This window comes from Ammospiza caudacuta, chromosome 1 (assembly GCF_027887145.1).
Source record: "Ammospiza caudacuta isolate bAmmCau1 chromosome 1, bAmmCau1.pri, whole genome shotgun sequence".
Classification (NCBI taxonomy): domain Eukaryota; kingdom Metazoa; phylum Chordata; class Aves; order Passeriformes; family Passerellidae; genus Ammospiza; species Ammospiza caudacuta.
In genome coordinates this window covers 46,598,350-46,622,611 of record NC_080593.1, presented here as the reverse complement: position 1 = coordinate 46,622,611, position 24,262 = coordinate 46,598,350, and the positions used below count along the sequence as shown (strand labels likewise).

Genomic DNA, 24,262 nt, shown 5'->3' with positions numbered 1-24,262 from the left:
AAAGCATGATGTTAATTTATCTTTCAGTGTCTTTGCCCAACTACTTGCACATGGTCAGAAAAACCTTAACAAATTTTAGGGAATTGCAACCATTCTCTAGACAGAACCTTTGTCTAACTCACATCTAAACCTTACCCAAGGCAGTCAGTTTCCTCCTTCTGGAAAACCCATTTACCAAATCCTCCTCAGACAGGAACAGTGACAGCTGCAATAGAAGTTCTGAAGTTTTCAAACAGCTCCCTATGGCAGAGAACTGGATGTGCAGCAATTAATTTACACAGCATCTTGATTTTGACCAGATGTCACAATCCACAGAAACTACAAGTTACTTTGAAGCTAAATCTACACCAAAATTTTAGTTGTACTTGAAATTCTTACTGATGTAATAGAGGTCTGTGACCTCCTGAGGACTTCAATCAATCCACAAGATGCAGCACCCCACAGGGAATAAAAAGTCACTCTAGAGGAACCCTTTGTCCTAAATTTTCAAAAAGCAGCATCCATAACCAGTTTAAATGGAAGACAAATTTCAAAAATACTGCCAGTGAATTACAAGCAGCTACCAATATAAAAACCAGATGCCTGCAAGTGTCTTCTGGTGGAATTAATTTATTAAAATAATACAGCTTTCTGAGCAGATGGAACTTTAAACAGGCTGGATGTATTTTATTTTTCAAGCAGCACAGGAAAAATCAAATACATTACTTGTATGTTCAATTATCAAGCAGTAGTTCCTATGTTTAAAAACTGCATTCACACCTTCACTTTTACAATTAAATACTGCCACATTAGTTTCTCTGCTTAGTAATAATTTGTATGGAAATCAGAAGCTTGTTTACACAAAATATTATATATAATTATAAAGGTGCTTAAAACAGAAGTACAAAGTCAAACAAGTGCAATGTACCAGAACACTGACCTAAAAATTCTAATTAAATTGTGATATTTAAGGAAACTGGTGTGAGATGTGTACAGGAATTAAGGTCGTGACATGTAAATGACTGATGAAAGATGCTGAACAATTCAGTCAAATGAAATATAAGGTCAGCAACACTTAAGTCTTGTGGGCTTTGGGGGACTTAAATCTCATTTTTATGCTCAACAGGCAGTTTCTCAAATGCTGGCACATACAAAAAGCTGAGGTTGATGGCTGTGATGAGAGAAAGTTGAGAGGTTTGCTATTGTGTTACCTGTAAGTCAGTCAGCTGCATGCTGACAGCCAGAAATACCTTTGCAACATCAAATCAGGACAGAGCTGTAACAATATCTTCCCAGCTGACTGAATGGAGGCACTATCACCAATTCACTCAGGACCCTTTGCTTCTTACAGTGCAGAAAAAGATGTCAGGGCTTTTGAGATGGAAGTCGACTGCCTAAATCTTTCTGAATAATTAATAATGCCTGCCCTGGAAATATTAAAGCAGAGGATAGGAAAATAACTGGCATTTGCATTGGATTTAACTAAAGAGGTTACAAACATTAAGTTAAGAAGAGAACTACATGAGTTTAGAACCTCAGTGGCTGCATGCCTTCCTACAGCCCCAAAGTAAACCTAAGCAAATGTTGGAGAGCAAACGTAGATGTTAATGAAGACAACTAATTATGAAGATCACTGCACCTCCACCCACTCATTAAGTCTTAATCACTCTTTAAATCTGAGTTTAAATCTGAGTCCAACTTGCTAGCAGGGTGTCAGTTCTTAAAAAGACTGAAAAGCTTTTTATTCTGTCATTTGTCAAAGGAAAATATTCTTAATCAGGTTGTATGTTTGGTTCCACAACAGAGACAGGTGGGACAGTGAGAAAAAGGCTGCAAAGAAGGATCTGTCTGGTCTTCTTGTGCATAACAAAAATTGTGGAGTGTCACAACAGAATCACTGTACAAAGCAACAAGCAGCCAATGAGGGCACCTCCTTCTGTCTTTCCTCAGATTAATCCACCAGAAAACAAACAAACAAACAAAGGTCAGCTTTCTAATACTCCTAGGCCAGCGAGGGAATAAGGGGAATGCAGAGAGCTAATAAATTTGCCATATAAATTTGGAGCATTTGATTACTCAACAGAGAAAACTCAGCTGAAGGGGTAACAAAGACAAGGATATTGAAAAGGGATCCTTGAAGGTCCTGCTTCTATAGCTTGTACATGTAAATACCAACCACTTGCCTGGCTTCTAGAACTCACCACTGCAAGCTCCTAAGCCTAAATCTACCTAGGTATGCCTTCAGTTGCTGGAATTAGTTTTATAGGTGATCAAATCCTTTATGCACCTTTCTTCAGTCTTCATTAGAACATGGACTGTGACCACTTAAATCCCAGAGTGCAGATATGTTAGTCATTTCACAAAAGCAAGTGTTTATTTTCTTATCTGCATGCTGATTCAGAAAGCTCTAGACACACCATGAATAAAACAGCTCTAGTCTTAATTCACTGCATATAAATAATATCTAGTCTTTTAAAAGATATAAATGTCTATTACAGAGTTGTGGAATAAAACAGAAAAGAGCATCAGAAGTTTGAGGAGAGACACAAAGACACACAGATGAGGAGCAATAGCTGCAGTTTGATAGATACATCTTATTTGTGTGTCAGAAGCAATAAATTAGTAGAGCTTTAGGGGCCTTTTTTGCCCTTCTCAAATCAAACTATTCAAAGTGGCTGCTTGTCTTTAGGTTTTCCACAGTCATTTTATCTAGTCTGTCCTGGAAAAAAAATTAAAGAAGGCTTTAAATCAGATCCTTTTCAAATCACTGAAGCAAAAAAACTGACAACCAAGTTGCTGGACAGTGACAGTGTGATGCAAGTGTGGCTTTTCTATTAACTTTACAAATGCACAGAAGGAATTAAAACATAATTTCCTAAAAATATTTGAGCCTTCTTGTTTATCTGTTGTGCAGCTGCTTAATTTTATTTGAGGAATAGGAAATATAACCATGACCACAAATCTTGGCCCCAGAAAAGAACATGGCAAAATGCTGACAGATACTGATGAGGCAATAAACTAAGAGCCTTTTGGTACAGAAAAGTTGGAACACTGGATAATGTAATGTAGAAAATTGTAAAAGTAACACATGGGGATGTCAGAAGGCATCTAGAGGCACACACATTGCAAGAAAAAAGGAAATAATCTCCCTTGGAATCCAGAAATGTGGGAAGTGCAATACACTTGCATACAGAAACCACCACATGCATGTTACATAGGAAATACAGCATTATGCCACATCTTTTCAAATAAACTATTGTATTTTTTCATACAAGGATACTAACAGAGCTGCTCTAGTTACTCTCAATTCTAGTGTTACTTTCCTTATGAAAAAAGCAATTATCCAAACAGCACATTCCCTGAGTCGACACAGAAAATCCACATTGCTGATTTTCATTTGGAAGAGTCCTCATAACTTTACTGGGGGGAAAAAAACCAAAAACACACAGAGTTTGCTACTGTGCTAGTTTTGGTTGGGTTTAGTAGTTCATATTCAAATGTGTGCAACTACATCAATGTTGTAATCCTAACTTACAAAACTGTCTATTATCAAATCCCAGTTTGGGAGAAATGCTTTGTAATTCTTTCCCTGAAGAGATCTCTCCAACTGGAATCCCATTCATGTCCCAGGGGAAAAACTCAGCCAAAGCATAGGCAAAGGTATGAAGGCTTACTGCATAACATGAAAAATCTACTGATTTTGCAACTATCACACAGATTTGGAGACACAAAGAGAGCTAGAGATAGATTCATTCAAACAACTCTATATGGATACAAGGGGGATAGAGGAAAAGAAAACTCTTGTCAGCCACAGTCTTACTCTGCACCTTGTTGATTTTAATTTGCAGGTAAAAGTGTGAAAGTTCCACCCTTTAAGGGTTGCAGAGATTCTCTCAAATCCAACCTAAAAGACAAATTATTATTTATATTCTGCTTATTTCTAACAAGAATTCACAAACATTTGGCTATCTGGATTGAAAAATAGAACTACTTTACATAAATATCTTCAACATCCAAGAAAATGTACAAATCTAAAGTCAAACACATTTGGCTTATAACAAGCCCCGTTTGCTAATGTCTTTATAAAGGCTCAGTTTTAAAGAGAAGTAGTCATTTTAAATATAACCAGTACACTGCAAATGCCATCCCATTGTATGGTGACACTCACCATTCTTCTGTACTTCTAGGGAAAGTGAATAATAACATTCCACATCTGCTTGCAAGCAATATATACCTTATTTTGGTCCTGGGTAGGTAATCTCCACTCCTACATTTTGGAGTGGTCTTTTTACAGCTCAGAGAAAGATTGCACCTGAAATAGTCAGCAGCATTCTGCCAAACCAGCATTTAGTCCCCAAGGCTTTGGGTTGAGTGTGTGAAAGTGGAAAACCATGATGACATTGCTGATTTTGCACTTGTGAAGGCTCCTCCCACAGACTGACCTGCAACACAAAACAAAGATCAATAGCGAAGTGTTATCTTTACTGATTTGCTACAAAGAAATACTAAAAAAAAAAAAATTATTCAATCAGTTGTCCAGTTTGGGATTTGGCACAGAGTCTGTGCCAGAAAATATTCGAAGAACTTGAACACAGCAGCTCAGCAGAAATGGCCTATGGTGTGCTTTGCCTGGGAAGACTTGGTAGACTTTGGGCTGAAAGGCACTCCTGACCAGAGTGCACCACAGCAAAGAGAAAAGACAGACTCCAACAGAATTTAAGAGAAAGCTAAACAATTTTTGGCACAGCCATTGCCAAACACCTATCAGACCTCTTAATGGATTAACTCCCATTAACTCACACTGCAAGATGACAATGTGATGATGCCCCTGTCCAATGCAACAATTGCTTTTCCAGAAAGTTACAGACTGCTGTGAAATCTGCAGAAACTGACACAAGGACTTCTTCTGATCTCAGCCAGCTCTTGATAGTTTCAGTCAAAGTGATATCAAAGTTGAGAATAACTCAATGCAGATGGTGGTCAAAGTATTTACCAGATTACATGGAATCTCTTACCTGAACATCTCTCTTCCCATATTCACCTCCAGGCCACACTGGAAAAGGGATGTACACTAATTTCTTTACCTAGCTGCTTCTCTTTCTGCTATTACACAATTATGGGGCCTCAATCAGCAGCTGTACCCTTCAAAATGTTGCTCTGATTTGTGCATGTTATAAAGTACACTTGGATTAAAACAAAATACAACTGAGAAAAAGGATGCCTTTCAAAAAAGATCCAGCATAGATGTAAAGTGATTTTAAACAGATTTCTTACCTACAGCTTTTCCTGTTTGTACCACATTCCGGCTGGTAGAAACCATCACATTTCCAAGCTTCTTTCCACGCTCACTGTTTTGCACTGAACTGAACAAGAGAGATACTGAAGACTGTTAGTAGCTGACTTATCATTACTTTCAGGTGTAAATAAACTAGTTAAATTATGTATCATTACACACAGATTTACATAACATACATATATATAGTTCACATGGTCAAGCCCAACTCCTGCATTCGTCTTAGCCACAGAGATCAGCTAGGCAAGCTCCTCAGAAGAGGAAAAGATGCTGCCGGCAGGACAGGAAATCAAAACACCCAATGGTTCATTCTTACACAGCACACTTTAAACCTTTCACAGACTCCATTGGGTTGGAAAAGACCTTTGAGATCATGGAGTCCAACCCAGGTCTGAACACCACCCTGTCAACCAGACCTTGGCACTGAGTGCCACGTCCAGTCCTTCCTTAAACACCCCCAGGGACAGTGACGACTCCACCTCCCTGGGCAGCCCATTCCAATATTCAATCAATCTTTCCTAAATGTTTACCAAAATGCATTTATGATCAAAATTGCAAAGTCATATTTTCATTAGTTTTGGCAATTCTTAGCCCTAAAACATAACCTTTAAATAGAACAAGTGTAAATGATCAGTCCTTTTTTTCTAGATAAAGCTTACTTTGTATCTTTGTCCAAGATTAAATTTTTGATCAAGGACAGTTTACACTCATGGTTTTGTTAAAGAAATGCAAGAAAATGACAGACATGATCATCATTTGGAAAGAAGAGCACAAAAGCGATCAGTTCTACTGCACAAATACAATCACTTGAAAATAATTTCACTTAGTTTTAAATTGTAACTTTCAAGTCCACAAAGTCCAAGGCTTTGCAAACCCATTAATGTAAAACTTAACAACACATCATGCCTATTCTTTCCCCATTTCCAAAATCTTCAGTGTAGATGGAAAAAGCAGAAAAAACAGAATACACCAAAACCAAGTCTAGGCTCAGTTTGCAAAGGCAAGTAATTTTGATGAGGAGCTGGTATCTAAGTCCCACCTACAGAATCAAGGCACTGTTGTAAAAATAGTTATTATTAGAAACATACTATGAACTACTGGTCCTTTTAAACTGATGTCACACTACCCAGAAGAGTTAGTAACTCCCCTTTCAAACAAGGGGACAAAAACAGGCAAATGTTAAAGACACCTCCAGAGCCTTCAAATTAAGACTTTGTATAAAGATCATCCATTAATCAAAGAGAGAGAGACTGTTGTTTAATGGTCAGCAGAGCTAAGTGAGAAAAAAAATCCATTTTGCCTGGTGCATAAACCCCAGGCTGAATTCTGGCTTCAGTTAGAACTGAACAGCTATGGAAAAAACAAGCACCACTGAGTGGTAGACTTGGATTTTAAAGGCAGCAGTTGAGATCAACTTAAAATTCAGATGACTGTGGTACAAGACCACTATGCAAAACTCATTTGAAACTTGTAAATTGAAGGAACTATACCACATCTCACTATGCATACATAGTGAACTGAGTTTTAGAACAATGCTTAATTAAAAACCAGCTAATTAGAAAAAAGCTGTTTTCTCCTAATAATGAGACCTAAAGTCAAATCACTGCTGGAAGTTTTAACAGCTTTAGCTGACAAATTACAAGTAGATGTACAAAAACCTTATAATTGCAATGCAAAAAATCAAGGCTGTATTATGTGAAATCCAACACAAAATAGAGCATTTGACTTTTTAAAAAATTATTATTTATTTCAGGCAAATGTTTCATCTTTAGATGCGGTGCTGTTTTGCAGCAGAACTTTTGAGTATAGTTTCATGAAGATGGGCAATTTGAATATCTTGTTGAGTTCATTATAGGAACAGTTATGCAGTTATTGATATTTGACCACACTTCTAAAAAATACAAAATCAAAGTACTATGTACTTACTGTGACAACCTTAACTTAACATCTGATACAGAGTACTGGCCCTGGAATGGATGGCTAGAAGAGGAGGAAAAACCCAAGAAAACATTAATTTATTTTTCATGATGAATCTGTATCACACAATTATTAGCTGTATTCCCCTCTGTGACTTACCAAAAAAAAAAAAAGAAAGTTTAAAAGATACTTTGCAGATATACTACTCTATAGCAGTATACTTCATACTCTATAGCTCTATACTTCACAGAAGTCTGGGCTGCAGTGATTGTTCTATGACAGATTTCTTATGAACTACCTAAAAGGTGCCTTCTATTTACAGATGAGATATTAACAACCTTTCCACACTAAGTCAAAAGCACCTCCTTCCAGCAGCACACAGAAAATAGAAAACATCCCTTAAGTAGACCAAAAGAGCTTTGTAGGTGTAAGAAAAAACCTTTTTCACACTACAGCAATTGGCAAAGTAAAAGCAAACAGAACTCCCTGCAGCAGAGCAATAACCCACACTAAGCAGAACACATGCACAGCCAACAGTGGCACCAAGCCTGGCATGGTCAAATCTCCCAGTGAAAACACACCCAGAACAGGCAGCTCCCCTCTATCCCAGCAGTGACAGCCTTGGACACAGCTACTCCCTGCACACCTGGCAGCAATTAACACAAAGCAGAACCATCTGAGGACAATTCCTGAGGAATGACAAACTTTCTGTAGCTGTGGGCAGCTGACAATCAACTTGAACAACTTTCACTTCTCCTGATTCTGGATATGTTTTTCTTCATAAAACTACTGCCCAAAATTCAAGTAAATACTACAAAGTTTCCTTACCTAGAATTTACCTCTGCAAGAGCTGGATGCTTGTTGCTGTTCCATACTCTGTAGTTGTGGGTATTTTTCCAGGCTGTTACAAATCCTGTTCCAAAGTCTGACAAAATCTTTTCATTGTCTGGTAAATTAAAATAAAGAGAATTTGAAGAAATTCATTAGAGATTTATTAATTACATGACAAATTAATTTTTTTCTTGTAAGAAAAAAAATCATTTTCCAGGCTCTTATCAAGTCCATAAGAAAACTCCAGTACTAAAACCTGGATACTTCAAAAATGGTTTATTTTTATTTTAAAATGTCAAAAATATACAGTACCAGGCTAAGAGGGGGAAAAAAATCTAAAAATTACTTTTCTTATTTTTAATTCATTTATAAAGCTCCAAGAGCTCAACTGGGAAAAAAAATAATCCAAATTGACTTTTCCTCTGGGGGATGACAGGAAAGGGAAAAGAATGGCCACATAGCAACCAAGAACAAAAACAATTTGCACTGGTCTTGGTCAGATACACTGGATTTTGCTGTACTGTTATTACTCATTCAAATTTAGTAACTCCCAAATCCATTCCAAAACTGCAGTAGGAAATACTGTGGAATGAACTTAGCATAACAACAACCCCTTTAAAACACTGAAGCCTATAGGAAATAATTTGACAGCCAGCCAGTGATGTAATATGAGTTCCCAGAAAACCCTGATATTTCATATCAATCTAGTCATCTTAAAATATTAATTTTGTCAGACCAAGAACGTGGCATCTTCCAGACTTTAAAATCAGGTTCTCAATCCCATGTTTTCTCACATATACCACAAAACAAAATGTGAATTTAATTGGTGTGAATAGAGAAAAATCATTGTGAGAATGAAGTTAATAGGGTGAGTGCAGGGCAAACTAAACATTTTCCACAAATAAAAAACACTATTCGTTCATTTATATTCACAAAGAATGTTGGAATAATAGAGAATTCCTTCTGAGGTAAAGAAAAAATTTTGAGCTCCAGGAAACAAAAGCTTATAAAGCCTGTAGATGACACTTTATAGTATGTGAATCCCTAATTATGACCATGGCAAGAAGGGGAAAGGGCTGGAACAGTCTAGCAAAACTTCCTGAAGACAGATGCTTAACTTCATGTCTCCTTGAATCCAAGTAGTTTCCCAAACTTAACTTCAGATTGCAACAAAGTCTAGAAGACACTCAGATTTGTAAGTCTCATCACATACAGGTTTCAGGTACTTCTACTTATGAGGAAAACTTAATTAAATCAAGGAGAAGAAAACATTCTAATAAAAAAATGTCTGTAAGGCTGTGGATTAAGGATTAATAACAAGCTTGTCAAGAAATAACAAGGATAGCCAAAGACAAGTGAAAAAGCAGCCTAAAAATGAAACTTTAGGCAGAGGGAGATCCACTGAGAGTAAGAACAGAGCAAATGCTTGACATGTCCACCCTCATCTCCATCCCTAGACAAGGGATCTGTTCTACCTGGTTGCAGCACAGCAGCAAGCAGTGCATGAAGATAAGCACTGAACTGAGCCCTGATCCACTCATCTCCTCCTTCCCATCCAGTGCCATCAAGGAACACATCATCTCTGTTCTCAGTGACGTGCTTCACCAAGTAATCTGAAAATCTCAGGTCAGCAGTTGTTGGGTTCAGGATCTTACGCAGTTCTGGATCGTGGATTTGCACATGAGCATCTTCTATCTGTTTGAAATGATTCCAAGGGTAAACATTTATCTAAATAAAACTGCTTATACAAACTTACACTACTACATATTGCTACCTAAATCTTAACCCTCATTCCCCCAAAATACCAAGAAGAAACAAATGGCCAAAGAAACAATGAACTAACTGTTCTCAGAAAGTCAGATACTGCTCTGATTTATCCAGAATTCAATCATTTCCCTGGCACACAGTAAAAGCTGCTTATTTGACAGAATTTTGCAGAAAGTTTGGCAGGGGAAGCATGGTGCTCTTTGATTATCACCTCTGTTTATTAAGGTGATTACCTATATGGAACTATCTTATGTTACCAGATGCTGATTATACAGTTGTGTCTATTTGCTAGAAGTGGCACAGTGGGTGTTTCAGATGCTGTGTATTTACCCTCCTGATTAAATCAGATGGAAGTCAAATCAGCACCTGCACGTGATTCTCATCTGCAAGCATCTATTTTTGAAGACCTCACTAAAAAGCCATGAAAAAACCCATGATATGAAAAATGAAATTATATCACCAACACAAAAAAAAATTTAACAAGTGTCTTAAAAATTCAAATTTCAGACATATATAAAAACATGGATAGTAGTTTTGCACAGCTATCTAATCCTGTCCTCTCAAGTCATAGGAATTTAACAAACTTCTGCAGCTGAGAATTTATTTCATATGGAAGGAATTCAGAATTCAGGCAAGCATGTGAAACTGCAAAGCTACAATTAAAACAGAATCTCAGCTGCCCCCAGCTCAGATGCAAAGATCCTTACTTCCACAATTGCATCACTCAGGTGCTTCTGCTGACGGAACAGGATATTGGTGGCTCCCGCGACAAAGCCGCGGACGGTCACATCCGACAGGAGGTGATGCTGCTGCAGCGCCATGTACGGCAGACACAGGTACCCCTGCAGAACCAGAGACATTCACAGAAATAACATTTTAAAACGTGCCTGGATTCAAAAGTTTTCATAATAAAAGCCAGCATATTTCACCCAGAATGAACCTTGGTTATTACAGTTTCAGCCACAATCATCTGTTGCTCTGCTAGATGACATTTGCAAAGTGAATTGAATTTTTTAGGAGATTGTGTTGCCTTTCAGTTTCAGGATTGAAGCTGAAATCCAAAGCAAAGAATGAGAATTTAATGTGTTTGTAAGGCAACAGAATAAGCAGTATAAGAGCAATAATAAGCAACAAGAATGAGGTCTCAGGTCAGTTCAGAGACAAGAAGCCAATGGAGATAAGGATTCATCTCTCCAGCAGTGTACATGATGTCTTCTGGTAGTTGTGAGGCACAAAATGCAGGAAAGCTACAGACAGCTTATCCACATTTTGTGGGTGGGGATTTCCAGACACCAGAGGTAGCAATCAATTTTTGATAACCATATGCAAGCCTGCTTTAAGAAGGAGAGGACAGAAAGTAACACACTGTGCTTTTCAGCCACTTCAGGGTTGTAAATTCATCTAGTATCCTACGCTCCTATTAAAAAAATAATTAAAAAAAATTTGAAAAAAGGCTTTGAGCGAGTCATTGAGGGATTATTGAGAGGCAGATGTAGGTAAATTCCTTTTTAAACATAGGATCAACATACTCCTGACATCTAATTCCAGCTGTTCAACTGCATAAAGCCCAAAGCAAATTTATTCACTGTAGCTAATGGCACGTTGGGACAGAAACAAAGAGCATACACACTTTATCACCCAGTACGTGGTAATTGGAAACATATGGAAGAAAGGAGCACAACTACTCCCTTTTGTTGTGAGACACAGGGATGGCCTTAGAGATGACAAGCCCTTATCAGTAGAAAAGAAACAGCTTGTGTCAAAGGAACAACAGTGCTTTGAAAGGAATCACAAACCTAAGATGGAAAGTTTTCAAAAAATACAGCTTAAGAAGCAGGAAAAGAAAGGCTTAATTACTGTATACTAAAGTAGCAAAGTATGGGAAATCTTTCACTGTTTAAAGTATCAAATGTCAGTTTACAAATGCACATTTGTAAGTACAACAACTTTTATTTTCATGAACGTGTTCCATTCTTTTTTAAAAGAGTGCAGATGAAATGACTATTAGATCTGACAGAACTGGTACTAAAGAAACAAGTACCACAAGCTATTTTCCCTTATGCTCAGGTGTACCTGGATAATGTATTATGCCACCTGGCAAAACCTCCTCCCATTCAAATTTGTCAGATTTATAAGTCTTTCCATGGCATGGCATAAAACAACTCTGTGTTAAGAGCTCTAAATGAGATGTAAACTTTCCAGTAAGTGGTTAAAACTGTAACTCTGAATCAGATTTTTCTGCTAACTCAGACATGCAAAGCCCTTTCTGCTTTAATTACACTGGCTGAACTCAAGTGAAAAGTGCCTTTGTGGAACAGAAGGCAAACATGTAGAAACTGTCAGCTTCCTTAAAATTCTTTTCCATTTGATGAGCACAGCAGCAAACAAAAGTTTGCACTTGGAGGCCCCCTTATCAATTATTTTATTCTTGTTTTCCATCTAGTATTTTCAAAGAACTAGACTAAATACAATTTACAGGCTATAGTTCACATTAGACAGACCATCAGACAAACATCAAATGCAGATCTTTGTTGAAACAACATTTCTAATGGTGACATGAGGCAATACATTGAGGGCAATGACATTTGAGCTGCTCACTTGGGCCCACACAGTGTACTATTTTCAACAAAAGCTACAGGGGGAAACTTAAACACAATCATAAAATACAATATTCTGCAAGGAAATGCAAATAAACCCCTCCAAAGGAAGAAAAAAACACTTTGAACATCAGCAGCTTGAGGAAATAAATCTGAATCTTCTATCTTCTACTATGGGGAAATGTTCATTTAAAAGTTTATTACATTAAAAACGAAACAATGAAATGTACTAAATAACTTCTTGTACTCATAGCAGTATCTTTGAAAGGGATGCATTTTACCTGGTTTTTATGGGAAACCAGCCCTACTAACCAGACCTATTGCTTGTTATCTGACTATGCCTATCAAAGTCCTTAGAGATTCTGAAACACCTGGAGTTCAGTTAGATATCAATGCAAGCTTAAAATTCAGCAGCTCAGCACCATGTACAGAGAAAGAGACACAGACAAACAGAAAGAGTTATATAATATAATATATAAGATGAAATATGTGTGAAATTTCATCTTATATAAGATGAAATTTCACACAGGAGGGTGAAATTTCATTTTATATATTTTTATGTGTGTATATATGTATTTATATACACATTTTGTGCATATATACACATATGCATTTAAAAATACATATACAGATACAAATGAAAAGAGGAAAACAGACTTAGGTGTCAGCAAAGGTAGAGGTTTCAGAATCTTTGTTTAGGTTAAGATATCTAAAGGCTACTGAAGCACTCTGATCTTGCCCTATATAGGCTAGATCACCAATTCCTCAGAGTAAAAGAAAACTGTAGTTTCTGCTACATACAATTTATTAACCACAGAGAAGATGCAGGTTACCACCACATAAAATTGAAAAAAATTGCAAATAGTATTAAAGCAAAGGTATGAAAGTGGAATGCAAATATGCCTGCAAGGCCCTCTCAAGCCTTTCCACCTAGGGGAGACCATACTCCACATGTTTTGGAGAACCCTACTGTCCACCTGGAGCTCAGTAAGCAAAATTATTAGCCACTTCTTGTGGTATTCACATGCCCTCTGAACAGAGAGAAGCTGTGAGACAAGCAGAGAAGAAGGAAAACAAAACTCCTATCTCACTTGCTGTGCCTGTGTTGTGCTAAAGTAGAATGCAATATGGAGATTGTTTACCCAAAGTGAGGATGTTTTGTTCCCTTGGCCTGTCAGGACCAAGTGTGTGTGTGTGTGTGTGTGTCGGACTGTCACGGGACAGTCAGGAGAGAATCAGAGACGAGTGCAGTGTGAGCAGTTCTGAGCAAGACTGAGTGCATGGCAGATTCAGTTTAGATACAATGTACATAGCATAGTATAATAGAATAATTCTTTGGCCTTCTGATGATAGAGTCAGATGCATAATTCTCTTTGTCCGAGTCGCCATTGATTTACAATAACTTCTGGGGAAAAAAAAGTCTTTCTGAGTTCCCAAGTACCACAAAGAACATGCTTACCTTTGTAAAAATAGCCAGAGGCATCCCATACTGGTCCTCTTCCAGGCCAGACACCAGTCCTTGCACAAGCACCGTGTGCCCCGTGTTTGCCTGGGGCTGCACAGTGATGGGAAGGCCTTCGGAGCTCACGCCTTTGCTCCGAACATTTCCCGCCTGTTCTGACGCTGCATTCTCACGTTCTTCTTCCTTCAAATGAGCCTCCTCCAAAATGCTGGGGTCCAGGGTCTCCCAGTCACTCTCTGAGGAGGCTGGGGAAGCACGGGAAGGAACTTTCAAGCGCTGCACAGCTCCGTTGGAGGACTGAGCTCCATTGCAAGCCTTCTCAGCCTGGGAGAAAGGCACATCTGCTGTTTGACCTTCCAGGGAATTATCTCCTGCCATCTTCCTGTCTCCCTTCCCCATTCCTAAGCTTGCATTCGAAGCATCAGCAGCAGACACAGAAACATAGTCATCTAACCGTGGTGGATTTTCCTGCAAGCCAGCATCCTCTGATATGCTCTTTCTTGGTCTGTAGTGTGAGCAGTCACTAAGACCATGTTCAATCATACCTGGGAAGCACAGCAAACACAAATATCAGCAACTCAATCAAAATTTTAGTGACTTTTGTGGAGGAAAAAATTTGCTTTTGGGTACATAGAGGAAATAATGTAATTTATAACACTACTCTGGGGAGGGAGGGGTGTTTTAAATAACCCAAACCCTACACTTTCTTTCCTAAAGAATCTGCCTTAACATTTTGCTTTAAGAAGACTGGTTAGAAGCTAAGGATTAGCAAGGTTAGGGGTAATGACTGTTTGTTTGTTTGTTTTTATGAGCATATGTGGAAGGAAAAGTTCATATTTCGGGGCTTTAAGGAACTAAACAGGAATGTGTTACTTATTCAGGCCCCACCTATGTTACCCACAGGAAATACAGAAAATCCAGTGGCTCCAGTGAAGCACAAGAAATAACCCATAAAATGCAAGTAGTAAGTGTTAGGAGGTGTGTACATAGTACATGGACATGCACACAAGTCACCCATTTTTCAGGCAACATATCAACCTAACTTTATTATCACATGAGTTGGTTTCCAAGTGACAGCACAACCTGTCTCAGTTATCACCAGAAAACATAGAAAAAGAAGTTCAAACTTCTTTTCTTACCAGGAAAGAGTGACAAGACAGTCATCAGAGCTCCCACCAATCTATTTACAGGAGAAATATAAAACAGCACCTGGTGGCAGGAGGGAGGACAATGGGAGGAAGAGAGAGTGCAAGAGAGGAAAGCAGAATTAGGGAGGGGAGAATGAGAAAAACAACATTATACTTATGCATGACAAATGACACATGCAAACTATTCAAGGCACTGCTTTTTATGCTATATTAGAAAGTCTGCTCACTAACAAAACTTCCTGCAACAGTTCAAAGTAAACATTTAGATATGCCTACAGAATCCTTATATGATACTTGTAACATATGTTTTTTATATATATATATATGTGTGTGTTTGTAACACACTTCTCAGTTATTCAGGTTTTTCTACAGGTTTTTAAGACTTTTTCCAAATTGATCCAGTTACTGAAGAACTGACAGAAAAAAGTTGTTCCTGGCATGCTGCATAAATTCTTGCTCATTTGTAGCACATTAAATTCTCTGTTATAAATCAAAGAGGCCAAATAATCTCCATTCCAGAACACTGATACAAACCTACGCAAAAACATTTCTTTTAAGGAGTTATATTAAGGATATGTAGATAAATTAAAAACAGGATAACTGCTGCATGCATTTATTACAGTAATATTCACATGTTACAAAAAAGTTTTTTTTAGAAACAGAATACATGAGTGGTACTAACTTTGGTAAAGCACTTAAGGCATAACATGGGAAAACAGAATCTCCTTAATTAAATCAGAGAGACTGGAATTAGTAAATTAGTTAGGAACTCAAAAGGGGGTGTCAAAGGCTAGCAATGAAAGAAGAAATAGAAGCCAGACTGAATATTACTACTAAAATTTCTTCAAAATATGCCTTCAGGGAAAAAGAGGGGGGGGAAGGAAAAAAAACCCCCCCAAAAAAACAAATAACAAAACCAAACAAAAACAATCCAACCCCCAAAAATCCCCACAAAAGTAAACTTGTCCAAAATGCCATTTTTACATCCTTAATCAACACACAGCACAATATCAGTAAAAAACCATAGATGAGCATTCCAAGGAATCAAGAGTGCAAAGGAATACAGAATAATCTAACTTTACGACTTTGCAGTCCAGTTTATAAGCAGATGATGTAATTATAAGTGCAAGTTTGTGGACTTAGTCTTCATAAGAGACTTCTGCTGTAAGAAAGAAGGACACTTTAGAAGAGACTGATGAATAATAGCTCATGTCCCACTAGTGTTTGCCAATCTTCAAGCTAGTGAACTGATGGGACAAAGAAAGACCTACACAGCCTTAACACAGGCCAAATGATATTTAGTGGTATCACAGCTGAAAACAGACTCTGTATATGATCCTAAACATACTACCAAAAAAATTGTGCAAGGCAAGTGAATTCAAATACCAACAACCACTGAAAAAGTATGATGAGATGAACAAGCAGCTCATCTGTGGAAAGAGTTTTGGTTGACTCCAATGGGAATTAAAATGTGTAACTTTGAAGATGTTGCTTTATAATGTATGCATGAAAAATGCATGATATAATAGCAATGAACTGCAACAGAAAGCCTATGATACTCCCACAGGTTTAGATTCTCAGACACCATGCATTCTTAGTCAAGCTTATTTTTAAGCCTACAGAAATAATTAAGCCTATAAAGAAGTACCTTGTTTTAAAGAAATCTATTCCAGTCTAGGTTTTTGTTTGGGTATACCACTTACTTAAAGCAAATACTTTTCTATATTTGTTTCATCAGGTCCCTGTGCCATCTTTCTGTCTATAAGGATTCACTACCCTTCCCAACCCCACTACACAGCCTACTGCATTTAAATCAGCAAACTGGGTGGTCCTGGCAGGAGAAATTGAAATGATCACCATCTGGAAGTAGTCTTCCAGCCTAATAACCACTGAGAGGTGAAAAAAATTCTTTTAGCCCGTGGAAAAACATCAACCAAATTACTACAGATTAAAGGAAATTAGTCTGTGGCATTTTCCAGATCAAGGAAAATTGGCATTACAAATGGCTTCTTGCATATTATATTTAAAGTCTTTGAACACACAGATTCCCACAGCTATTATGAAACTATAACATTTGCCAGAAAAGAGGCAGTGCCTGAAAACCAAAACTTTCTTTTGAAATTGCAAGTGTTGTCTTCCTGTCAGAGCTTAGGGAAAACCAGACACAAAGCAACCTGCAGGTTTGTTCCATAAGCATTCAGTTACTTTCAAAACAATTTTGTATGTTTGAGTAATGTGAACACACTTGGGAAACCCTCTCTCTCCTCTCTTCCTGTGCATTTGCATCTTGTGGTTTGAGCAGTTTCACAAAAGAACTGCAGCTCAGTGAAGTATTTTCTTTGTACATGTCCAAATGCTGAACTGATCTGGTGACCCCTACTGTGCCATAATTGTATTTTCTCAAGTGTACTTTTGCACAGCCTTTAATATAGTCATCTTCAGCACATGCCTCCTTAATGCAGAAACTGCATTTATTCTCATCAACAAATACTGAGGGCTGTCAAGGTGTATCTGACTTACAGAATTAAGTGACAAGTGCAAAAACTTTGGAGAAGCTGCTAGATCTATTTTAAAACAGAATAGCATATTTACTGCCTCATGAAAGATATCTAGGTCTAGGATACAGACTTAAATAAACACCTCCACAACTGTTTTGATAACTTATAGATTAAATCCTACTGACTTTCCAGCTGCAGCTAACAAGAAATCCTAACATGCCTTCCCATCACTCTGAAGAAATTGGGTTTTAATACAGCAGGTCCACTGAAAAAAAAGCAGCATTTGGGAAATTGAAACAAAGCTTTAAATTACATTTTTAAAGCAAAACAAAACAAAATCTCTGCATAAATATGTCTGGCAGCTGATACAGTCATTCCACTCTAAGTTTTTGCTCTAGGGCATTAATATGAGCACAGAAGGAAAAAAAAGTCTTGATTTCACATCTGCTTTCACATTTTGCATATTACACTTCAATTACTAAAACAGCATTGCTTCTGAGGCAGTAAGATAGCCCAAAGCAAGCACTGATCCTAGAATCCAGCAGTTATTACCAATTTATAATCTGAGTTCAGCCTGACCTAACAGATACAGCTCTCTTCATTGTCTCCTGCAGGTGTCCATGGAATTCAGGTCTGAAAGACACTTCTAGCACTCATTTCTTTTGGTGTGTCTATTTAAAGCCTGAACCAGAAGTTCTACTTGCTGAATCTCTATAAAACTGTGCCTTTTTAGGTACCCACATTTCCTGTCAGTTCCTCCACACAGGTGCCTATCTGCATCTCATTTGTATCCCATCCTATATTTTACAGTAGCTTATGTTTCTCTGGTCACATTTCATCACATTTTACTTTGGCTGGGATAGAAATTAAAGAAACAAAGTGTGGACAAAATAGAAGTGGAGGCAAATGTATAGGTCAACACACAGCAGTTTCTTTAAGCCTAATAACCTAATTTATATATTGATGCAAAGTTGTTGATATGACTTCAGATGCTTCTATTTTACAGATAAAAAATATTTAACAGCTATGTTTCTATTTAAACTACCTGCATCAGCTTACAAAATGTTACCTTTTTCTCTAGAAGAATCAATTTAAAAAGGATCAAGACCTGAAAAAAAAAAACAAAAAGAAAAAAATGGTGAGTGAACTAGTGCCATTTCTCAAAAATAATGTGCAAGCATAAGCTCTTATTCAAGGTTTTGTGTTAATCACTGCATAACAATCAAATGACCAAATGCATTTGACCAGTGAAAACCAGTGTTCCAATACCCTTTCTCCACCTGAGCACACACTTAAAAACAGCATGAGATGGAAAAAAACCTCCAAAAACAACCAAAACCTCCACAAAAAAAACCCTGTATAATTTGAATCATACGTAGCTTAGCAGAAAGAATATGTTGCACAATTCCAGCATTTTAAAAAACAGTAAACTACATAAACATAAAAGAGATCCTCCACAGAATTACTGAAAAAAGTCCAATAAAATACCAAGAAGAATATTCACCTCACCTAATTTTAGGCATCTAGATCACAAGTGGCTGTCCAGATTCTCTACATTAAGGAAAAACACAGATGCTTCTGGGATATGATTGGCAGACATCTGAAGTTAAACAAAAATGAGTTCTACCCCAAAAATCTACTGAACAGGTGCAAATATACCATGAAATTCAGATCTTCAAAGTTGTTCCCTTGATGCATCTCAGTTAATAAAAGATTCTAAATGCTATTTGTACTTTAGCTATAGCACATATACTCAATTTCAACAGAAATTAGGATAAAGAAGGACAGGTCTAAGTCCCTTCAAGTTCTGTGATGGCAGAAGCTACAAAATTTACAAAACACAGGAAAAATGCTCCAGGTTGTGTCTGCACAGATTTTAGCAATGGTCTTTTTCTTATATTCATCAAACAAGAAACAGGAAATAGAAACAAGATCACCAATGAGATAGCATTTGCACTTTGGGACAGAACTAAAAAATGTCCTACAAACTTAGAAATCTCCAGGAATCTCTCAGACTAACAGAACTCCTTAGTCTGGAATATGCTTTTGCTGAAGTTATGCAGGTGGAATTGGAGGGAAAAATCAGGAGGCTGTAAATACCAGTACTTAGGAAACAGTCTTCTTACTCCTAGCTCAAGTATGTCTAGATATGTTCATTTTTCTATTATATTTCTATTTCTAAATAGTGCAGTCCTTTAAAAATCTAGTACAGAATACCTACCTTGTGTCTAAAATGGAGAACAAGATCTCGAGGAGACAGACCTGAGACACCAAAAAGAGAGCAATTGTTACAATTAAACAGCTGATGGGGATACTAATTTACTTCTTGCACCATTTTTCAGCATGTGGGAGATACCCATTATGGATTCTGGTTATTTCAATAGCAGAATTCATACAAAATTCCCTTTTTTTTTTTTTTTTTTTTAGTGGGAGCAAGAATTCATTGACCATAGAGACAAGAATAACATGAGTTAATACCTGTTGGCTGCCACACAGGAACCACTGAGGTAAATACTACACTGTGCATTCAGAAAGCACAGGGAAGAGTCAGAACTGGCTGGTGAGATACACTAAATAACAGGTAATAACATGCAAGCTTGAGCAATTGGATGGTGTGGGGTGCTGAATCTAAAACCTAAGAAGGTATTGTTCAACAAAAGCAGATAAACAGCTGCTAGTCAGACTGTTAGGTCAAGGAGTAATATGGTTTCAACCTGCAACTGACTCCTACTATGAAAGCAACAATACATTTTACATTTATTTAAATCCATTAATAAAGAAATTCAGACCTCTGGTGCTTAACCTGTTAATGCATATCAACAAATTAGCTCAGGAGAGGCAGGCGTTGTTTAGTGTAACATAATCTCTGCTGCTTTGTACAAAACAAGTCACTTACCAAGATAAACTTGTGACCCTTCTAAGGAAGTATTGCCCAAGGAACTATTCATATGATCATAAAGTTCCTGTAAAAGTTAGAACAAAGGCAAAAAAAAAGGTGTTAATGGCATATGGTCACACAAAATCCAGTATGAATAAAATTCACTTATTTAATGATTTTAATGGCTTACTCCAGAAAGAAAACAAAGTTTTACTAATGGAATCCACAGAGATACAGGCTGACAACCACACTTGTATCTCATAACAATCAGAAAGTGGACTCTCTGTCAGATTAGGGTAGTACATTTAGTTCATGTTAAAGTATTACAGGAGCTGAACAACTGAATGACTTATGCAAGCACAAGCAGAAGTCATCATAAGCATTAAATGAAAATACTAAACTTTGTGGCTATACACTGAAAGCTGTTCTGTGTGCATTTTACTGGAAAGTTACCTTTAGGATTGAAATTTGTGAGAAGTCTTTTTCTTCAAAATACGCATGTGTGATGAGTTGCAGCTTTGCCTGAAGTAACCCATACAAAGGCTTGGAAGAAAAACAAAAAGCAAGTGAATGAAACTATTTAGTCACTCATTTTGAACTTTAATCTTCTTCCATGCTTATGTTGCAATACTGACATTTTATTATATACTGAGTTCACGGATGAGCAGTCCTCAGTAGCTAACTCCCAGCATCTTTCTCCTGTGCTCATTTTAAATGATGATAATTTCATTTTCTTCCCATTTGCACGTACCATACCCTCACTGAACATCTTTCTGGAAAAGTAGTTTCCTGCTTTAACACCGTTCATAAGAGTTTCAGTAATAGTTCTTTCTTCAGCTTTAAGCGGAAAAATAATTTCTGTTCCCTGCCTGGTGACCAGCAGCTTCTGATTAATAGGTAGAAATAAAAGATATCTCTTCCAAACAAGAATATGCTGCATGTGTGGCTATCAGAAAACCTCCCTCACACTTGAAGGTGGTGGCCACTCTCACAAGCTACTATGCTAGATGATCTTTGAGGACCTTTCCAACCCTACACATTCCATGATTATACTAGCCAAACTCCTCATTTCTACCACATTAAACTGAGTTAGCAGTGTTTAAGAAAGTATCCTCATCAATGACAACAGGCAGACACTTTTCCAGTTACCACAGCAGATACCACAAATCAAGGCAGCTCACTCAAATGCCACAGCCTTCTAATTCCATTTTACTCCAGTATTTTGTTACTCTGAAATAGCTAAGACAGATGTTTGAAGCCAAATGTTCCAAATAAGAATATGGAAGAACAATTGTTAAAATAACCTGAAAGTGTTTTGGGAGTCAAATAAACATTCTTACCAGCTGGCTGAGAACACAGACACTTTTCTGTACAGTTTCTCGGGTGATGTCTGCTTGCCGTACTTTTAAAGCCTAAGAAATAGAAGTATTACAGTGTTTTTACCCAAACATAATTTCAAAAATAATTATTTACCAAGTCTAGTTTCCACATACTACCCCCCCATTTAAACAAGACCCTAAAACTAGCTATCTTCAGTGGTGGAACATCCAAACCATGCAACAGTATGCCCTTATGTTTTCACAAGAGATAGGCTGGGAAGGAGGGCACGGGTGTCATCCCCTATGCTAAGGAATGGTAAGATTGTGAAGAACTCCCTCTGAAAAACAGTCACAAACAGGTCAAGAGTTTGTGGGTAGAAATCAAGGACAGCACCTATAAAGGACACCTGGTTGGGGTCTACCACAAGGTGCCTGATTAGGGGGGCCTGTTGACAAGGCCTTGCTTCAAGAACGGGAAGCACTGTGCTCACAAGCCCTCATCCTAATGGGGGAATTCAACCACTTGGATGTTGGCTAGGAAAGCAATGAGCCTGTGGATGCTCCATCCCTGGCAGCTTTCAAGGCTAAGCTGGATGGGGCTTTGAGAAACTTGGTCCAGCAGATAGCATCCCTGCCCACGGCAGGGAGTTGGAACCAGATGATCTTTAAGGCTCCTTCCAACCCAAACCATTGTATGGCGATTCTATGATTCTACCTAGTAAAAAGGGTCATAACACTGACATGTCAGAGCTGTATTCTCATCTCACCACATCCAGCAAAGATCCAAACACAGCTGTGATGATGGGCAAAGCACCATTTAAAAGACCCTAGTGTGAGAAAAAGGCAATAGGAAAAGGAAATGGCATTCTAACTCAGGGGGATGTATGGGAGAGAAACCACAACACATCACTTGCTTTTCTCTAACATCATCTGTGAAAATGGACCAGATTACAAAGTCTCTGCTTAGAAATTTCTTGTTTCATATTCAAGCATCTTTTTTGAGTCACTCATAAAATAAAAGCTTATCCACAAATTAAGCTACATTCTCAGCCAGAACAAATGGTCCCAGCACTTAACAGCAAACCAAGAAATGGTGAGGGCAGAACACACACAAATGATTCACTTAACTGTACAAAACAGAAAATGTATGGACTGCAGCCCACACATCAAAAAGGACAGATGGAGAGAGTGCTAGAGCTGTCATATGAAACACACTGGGTTTTATTCTAGTTGTTTCAAAGAGTTCATTTTAAACATCTATTTATCTTCTTAATTGGTTACTAAAAAGCATAAACGGGAATCAAGAGCACAATGAAGCTAAGTTATTGTATAGTTAAATACAGCAAGACTCTAAATCACAGAATACAGTGAAGGCTGGTACAAAAATAATGAGCGAACGAAAACCAATATTGAATTTAGCTCAAAAGAAATGGAATTAAAAATTGCATGAGTAAAATTTCTCCTAGAAATTTTTCCAAGAAAAGGAACTTGAAATATAATCAAGATGTAATTAACACAGAAATAGAGTATATAAACAAGTCATATATTCAGAGGGTGAATCAAACCCATGTGACATTCCAGATTATTGGCAATTCACTGAAAAAAATAAGTAATTTTAAAAGAAAGTTGTAATAACTTCTCAATTGTAAGTGCAGAGATCATACTACCATTACTATTTTGAAAACATGGAATGATTTGAGTAGATCGAATACCTAATTTTCTCAGTGTGATCACCTGCACACTGTGGCTCTCCTCAATTTTCCAGTTTTACTGCTAAAGATTGGTATCACTAAGTAGCTACCCTGAATGGGAAGATTCCAGTCTACTCTACAAGTGTACATTTGGCAATGGGGGCAGGTGAAGAGAAACATCCCTACATTTGCATGGCTAGATCCCAGGAAGTACTGAAATGGGGAGAAATTTCAGCTTTTTCCACCCAAAAGGCCTACCACCTGAAAACTTAGCTTTGCCACTTGACAGACAGTCAGTTGAGTTTTGCTGCTGGGTGCTGATGGCTAGATTGGCTCTCCAGAAACAAAATGTATTTTTCAATTGCCTCGAACATTTCAGAAGATCACAATACACCTGCTGATGTATGGGACAGAATACTTCTCAAGTTCTGGAGCTACATACTATGAGCACTTTCAAAGACTTTTAATGTAACACAATCATGCAGCTTTTGCCTGTTGGTGTAATGTAAGCCACTGAATTTTAGGTTTGTTAATGCACTGAGCCTATTATTCATTAATATAATTAATTTCCAGCTTGGAAGGTTACCTTTGCTTCAATCTGCCGATAGCAAGACACTCCATACACCGTGGTTCGATCCCCGCACCTCGGAGGCAGGTGGAAAAACACAGTATCTGGAAAAAAAAGACAAGATTATTTGGTCATTCACTAACAAGAGTTTGGTATATTTATTTACAGCATCCCTTAAAGGTTTACTGTACAAAGTACTGGCAGACACTTATTTCTAAAAAAATAAAAAGGAACAAGTTACCTATAAAGTTATGTCTGGACCCAAATTAGTTTTCACATTGCAAGACAATTTGTGGAAGAATCTCCAGGTGTGC

At 37.6% G+C, this 24,262-nt stretch overlaps 1 protein-coding gene across 1 annotated transcript in view; it reads right to left on the bottom strand.

Moving 5' to 3' along the window:
• Nucleotides 1-3,793: 3,793 nt before the first annotated feature.
• AVL9 (AVL9 cell migration associated) overlaps nucleotides 3,794-24,262 on the bottom strand; it is a 38,154-nt gene continuing 17,685 nt past the window's right edge. Inside the window, exons 3-16 of the mRNA XM_058803949.1 lie at nucleotides 23,967-24,052; nucleotides 21,711-21,782; nucleotides 20,824-20,913; nucleotides 20,389-20,455; nucleotides 19,714-19,754; nucleotides 18,562-18,600; nucleotides 14,986-15,055; nucleotides 13,844-14,391; nucleotides 10,495-10,629; nucleotides 9,496-9,715; nucleotides 8,018-8,135; nucleotides 7,199-7,252; nucleotides 5,254-5,342; nucleotides 3,794-4,421 (exon numbers count right to left, since the gene is read on the bottom strand). Of these exons, the coding sequence (XP_058659932.1) occupies nucleotides 4,327-4,421; nucleotides 5,254-5,342; nucleotides 7,199-7,252; nucleotides 8,018-8,135; nucleotides 9,496-9,715; nucleotides 10,495-10,629; nucleotides 13,844-14,391; nucleotides 14,986-15,055; nucleotides 18,562-18,600; nucleotides 19,714-19,754; nucleotides 20,389-20,455; nucleotides 20,824-20,913; nucleotides 21,711-21,782; nucleotides 23,967-24,052 (1,724 nt within the window). The 3' untranslated portion in view covers nucleotides 3,794-4,326. The remainder of the gene's footprint in view (nucleotides 4,422-5,253; nucleotides 5,343-7,198; nucleotides 7,253-8,017; nucleotides 8,136-9,495; nucleotides 9,716-10,494; nucleotides 10,630-13,843; nucleotides 14,392-14,985; nucleotides 15,056-18,561; nucleotides 18,601-19,713; nucleotides 19,755-20,388; nucleotides 20,456-20,823; nucleotides 20,914-21,710; nucleotides 21,783-23,966; nucleotides 24,053-24,262) is intronic.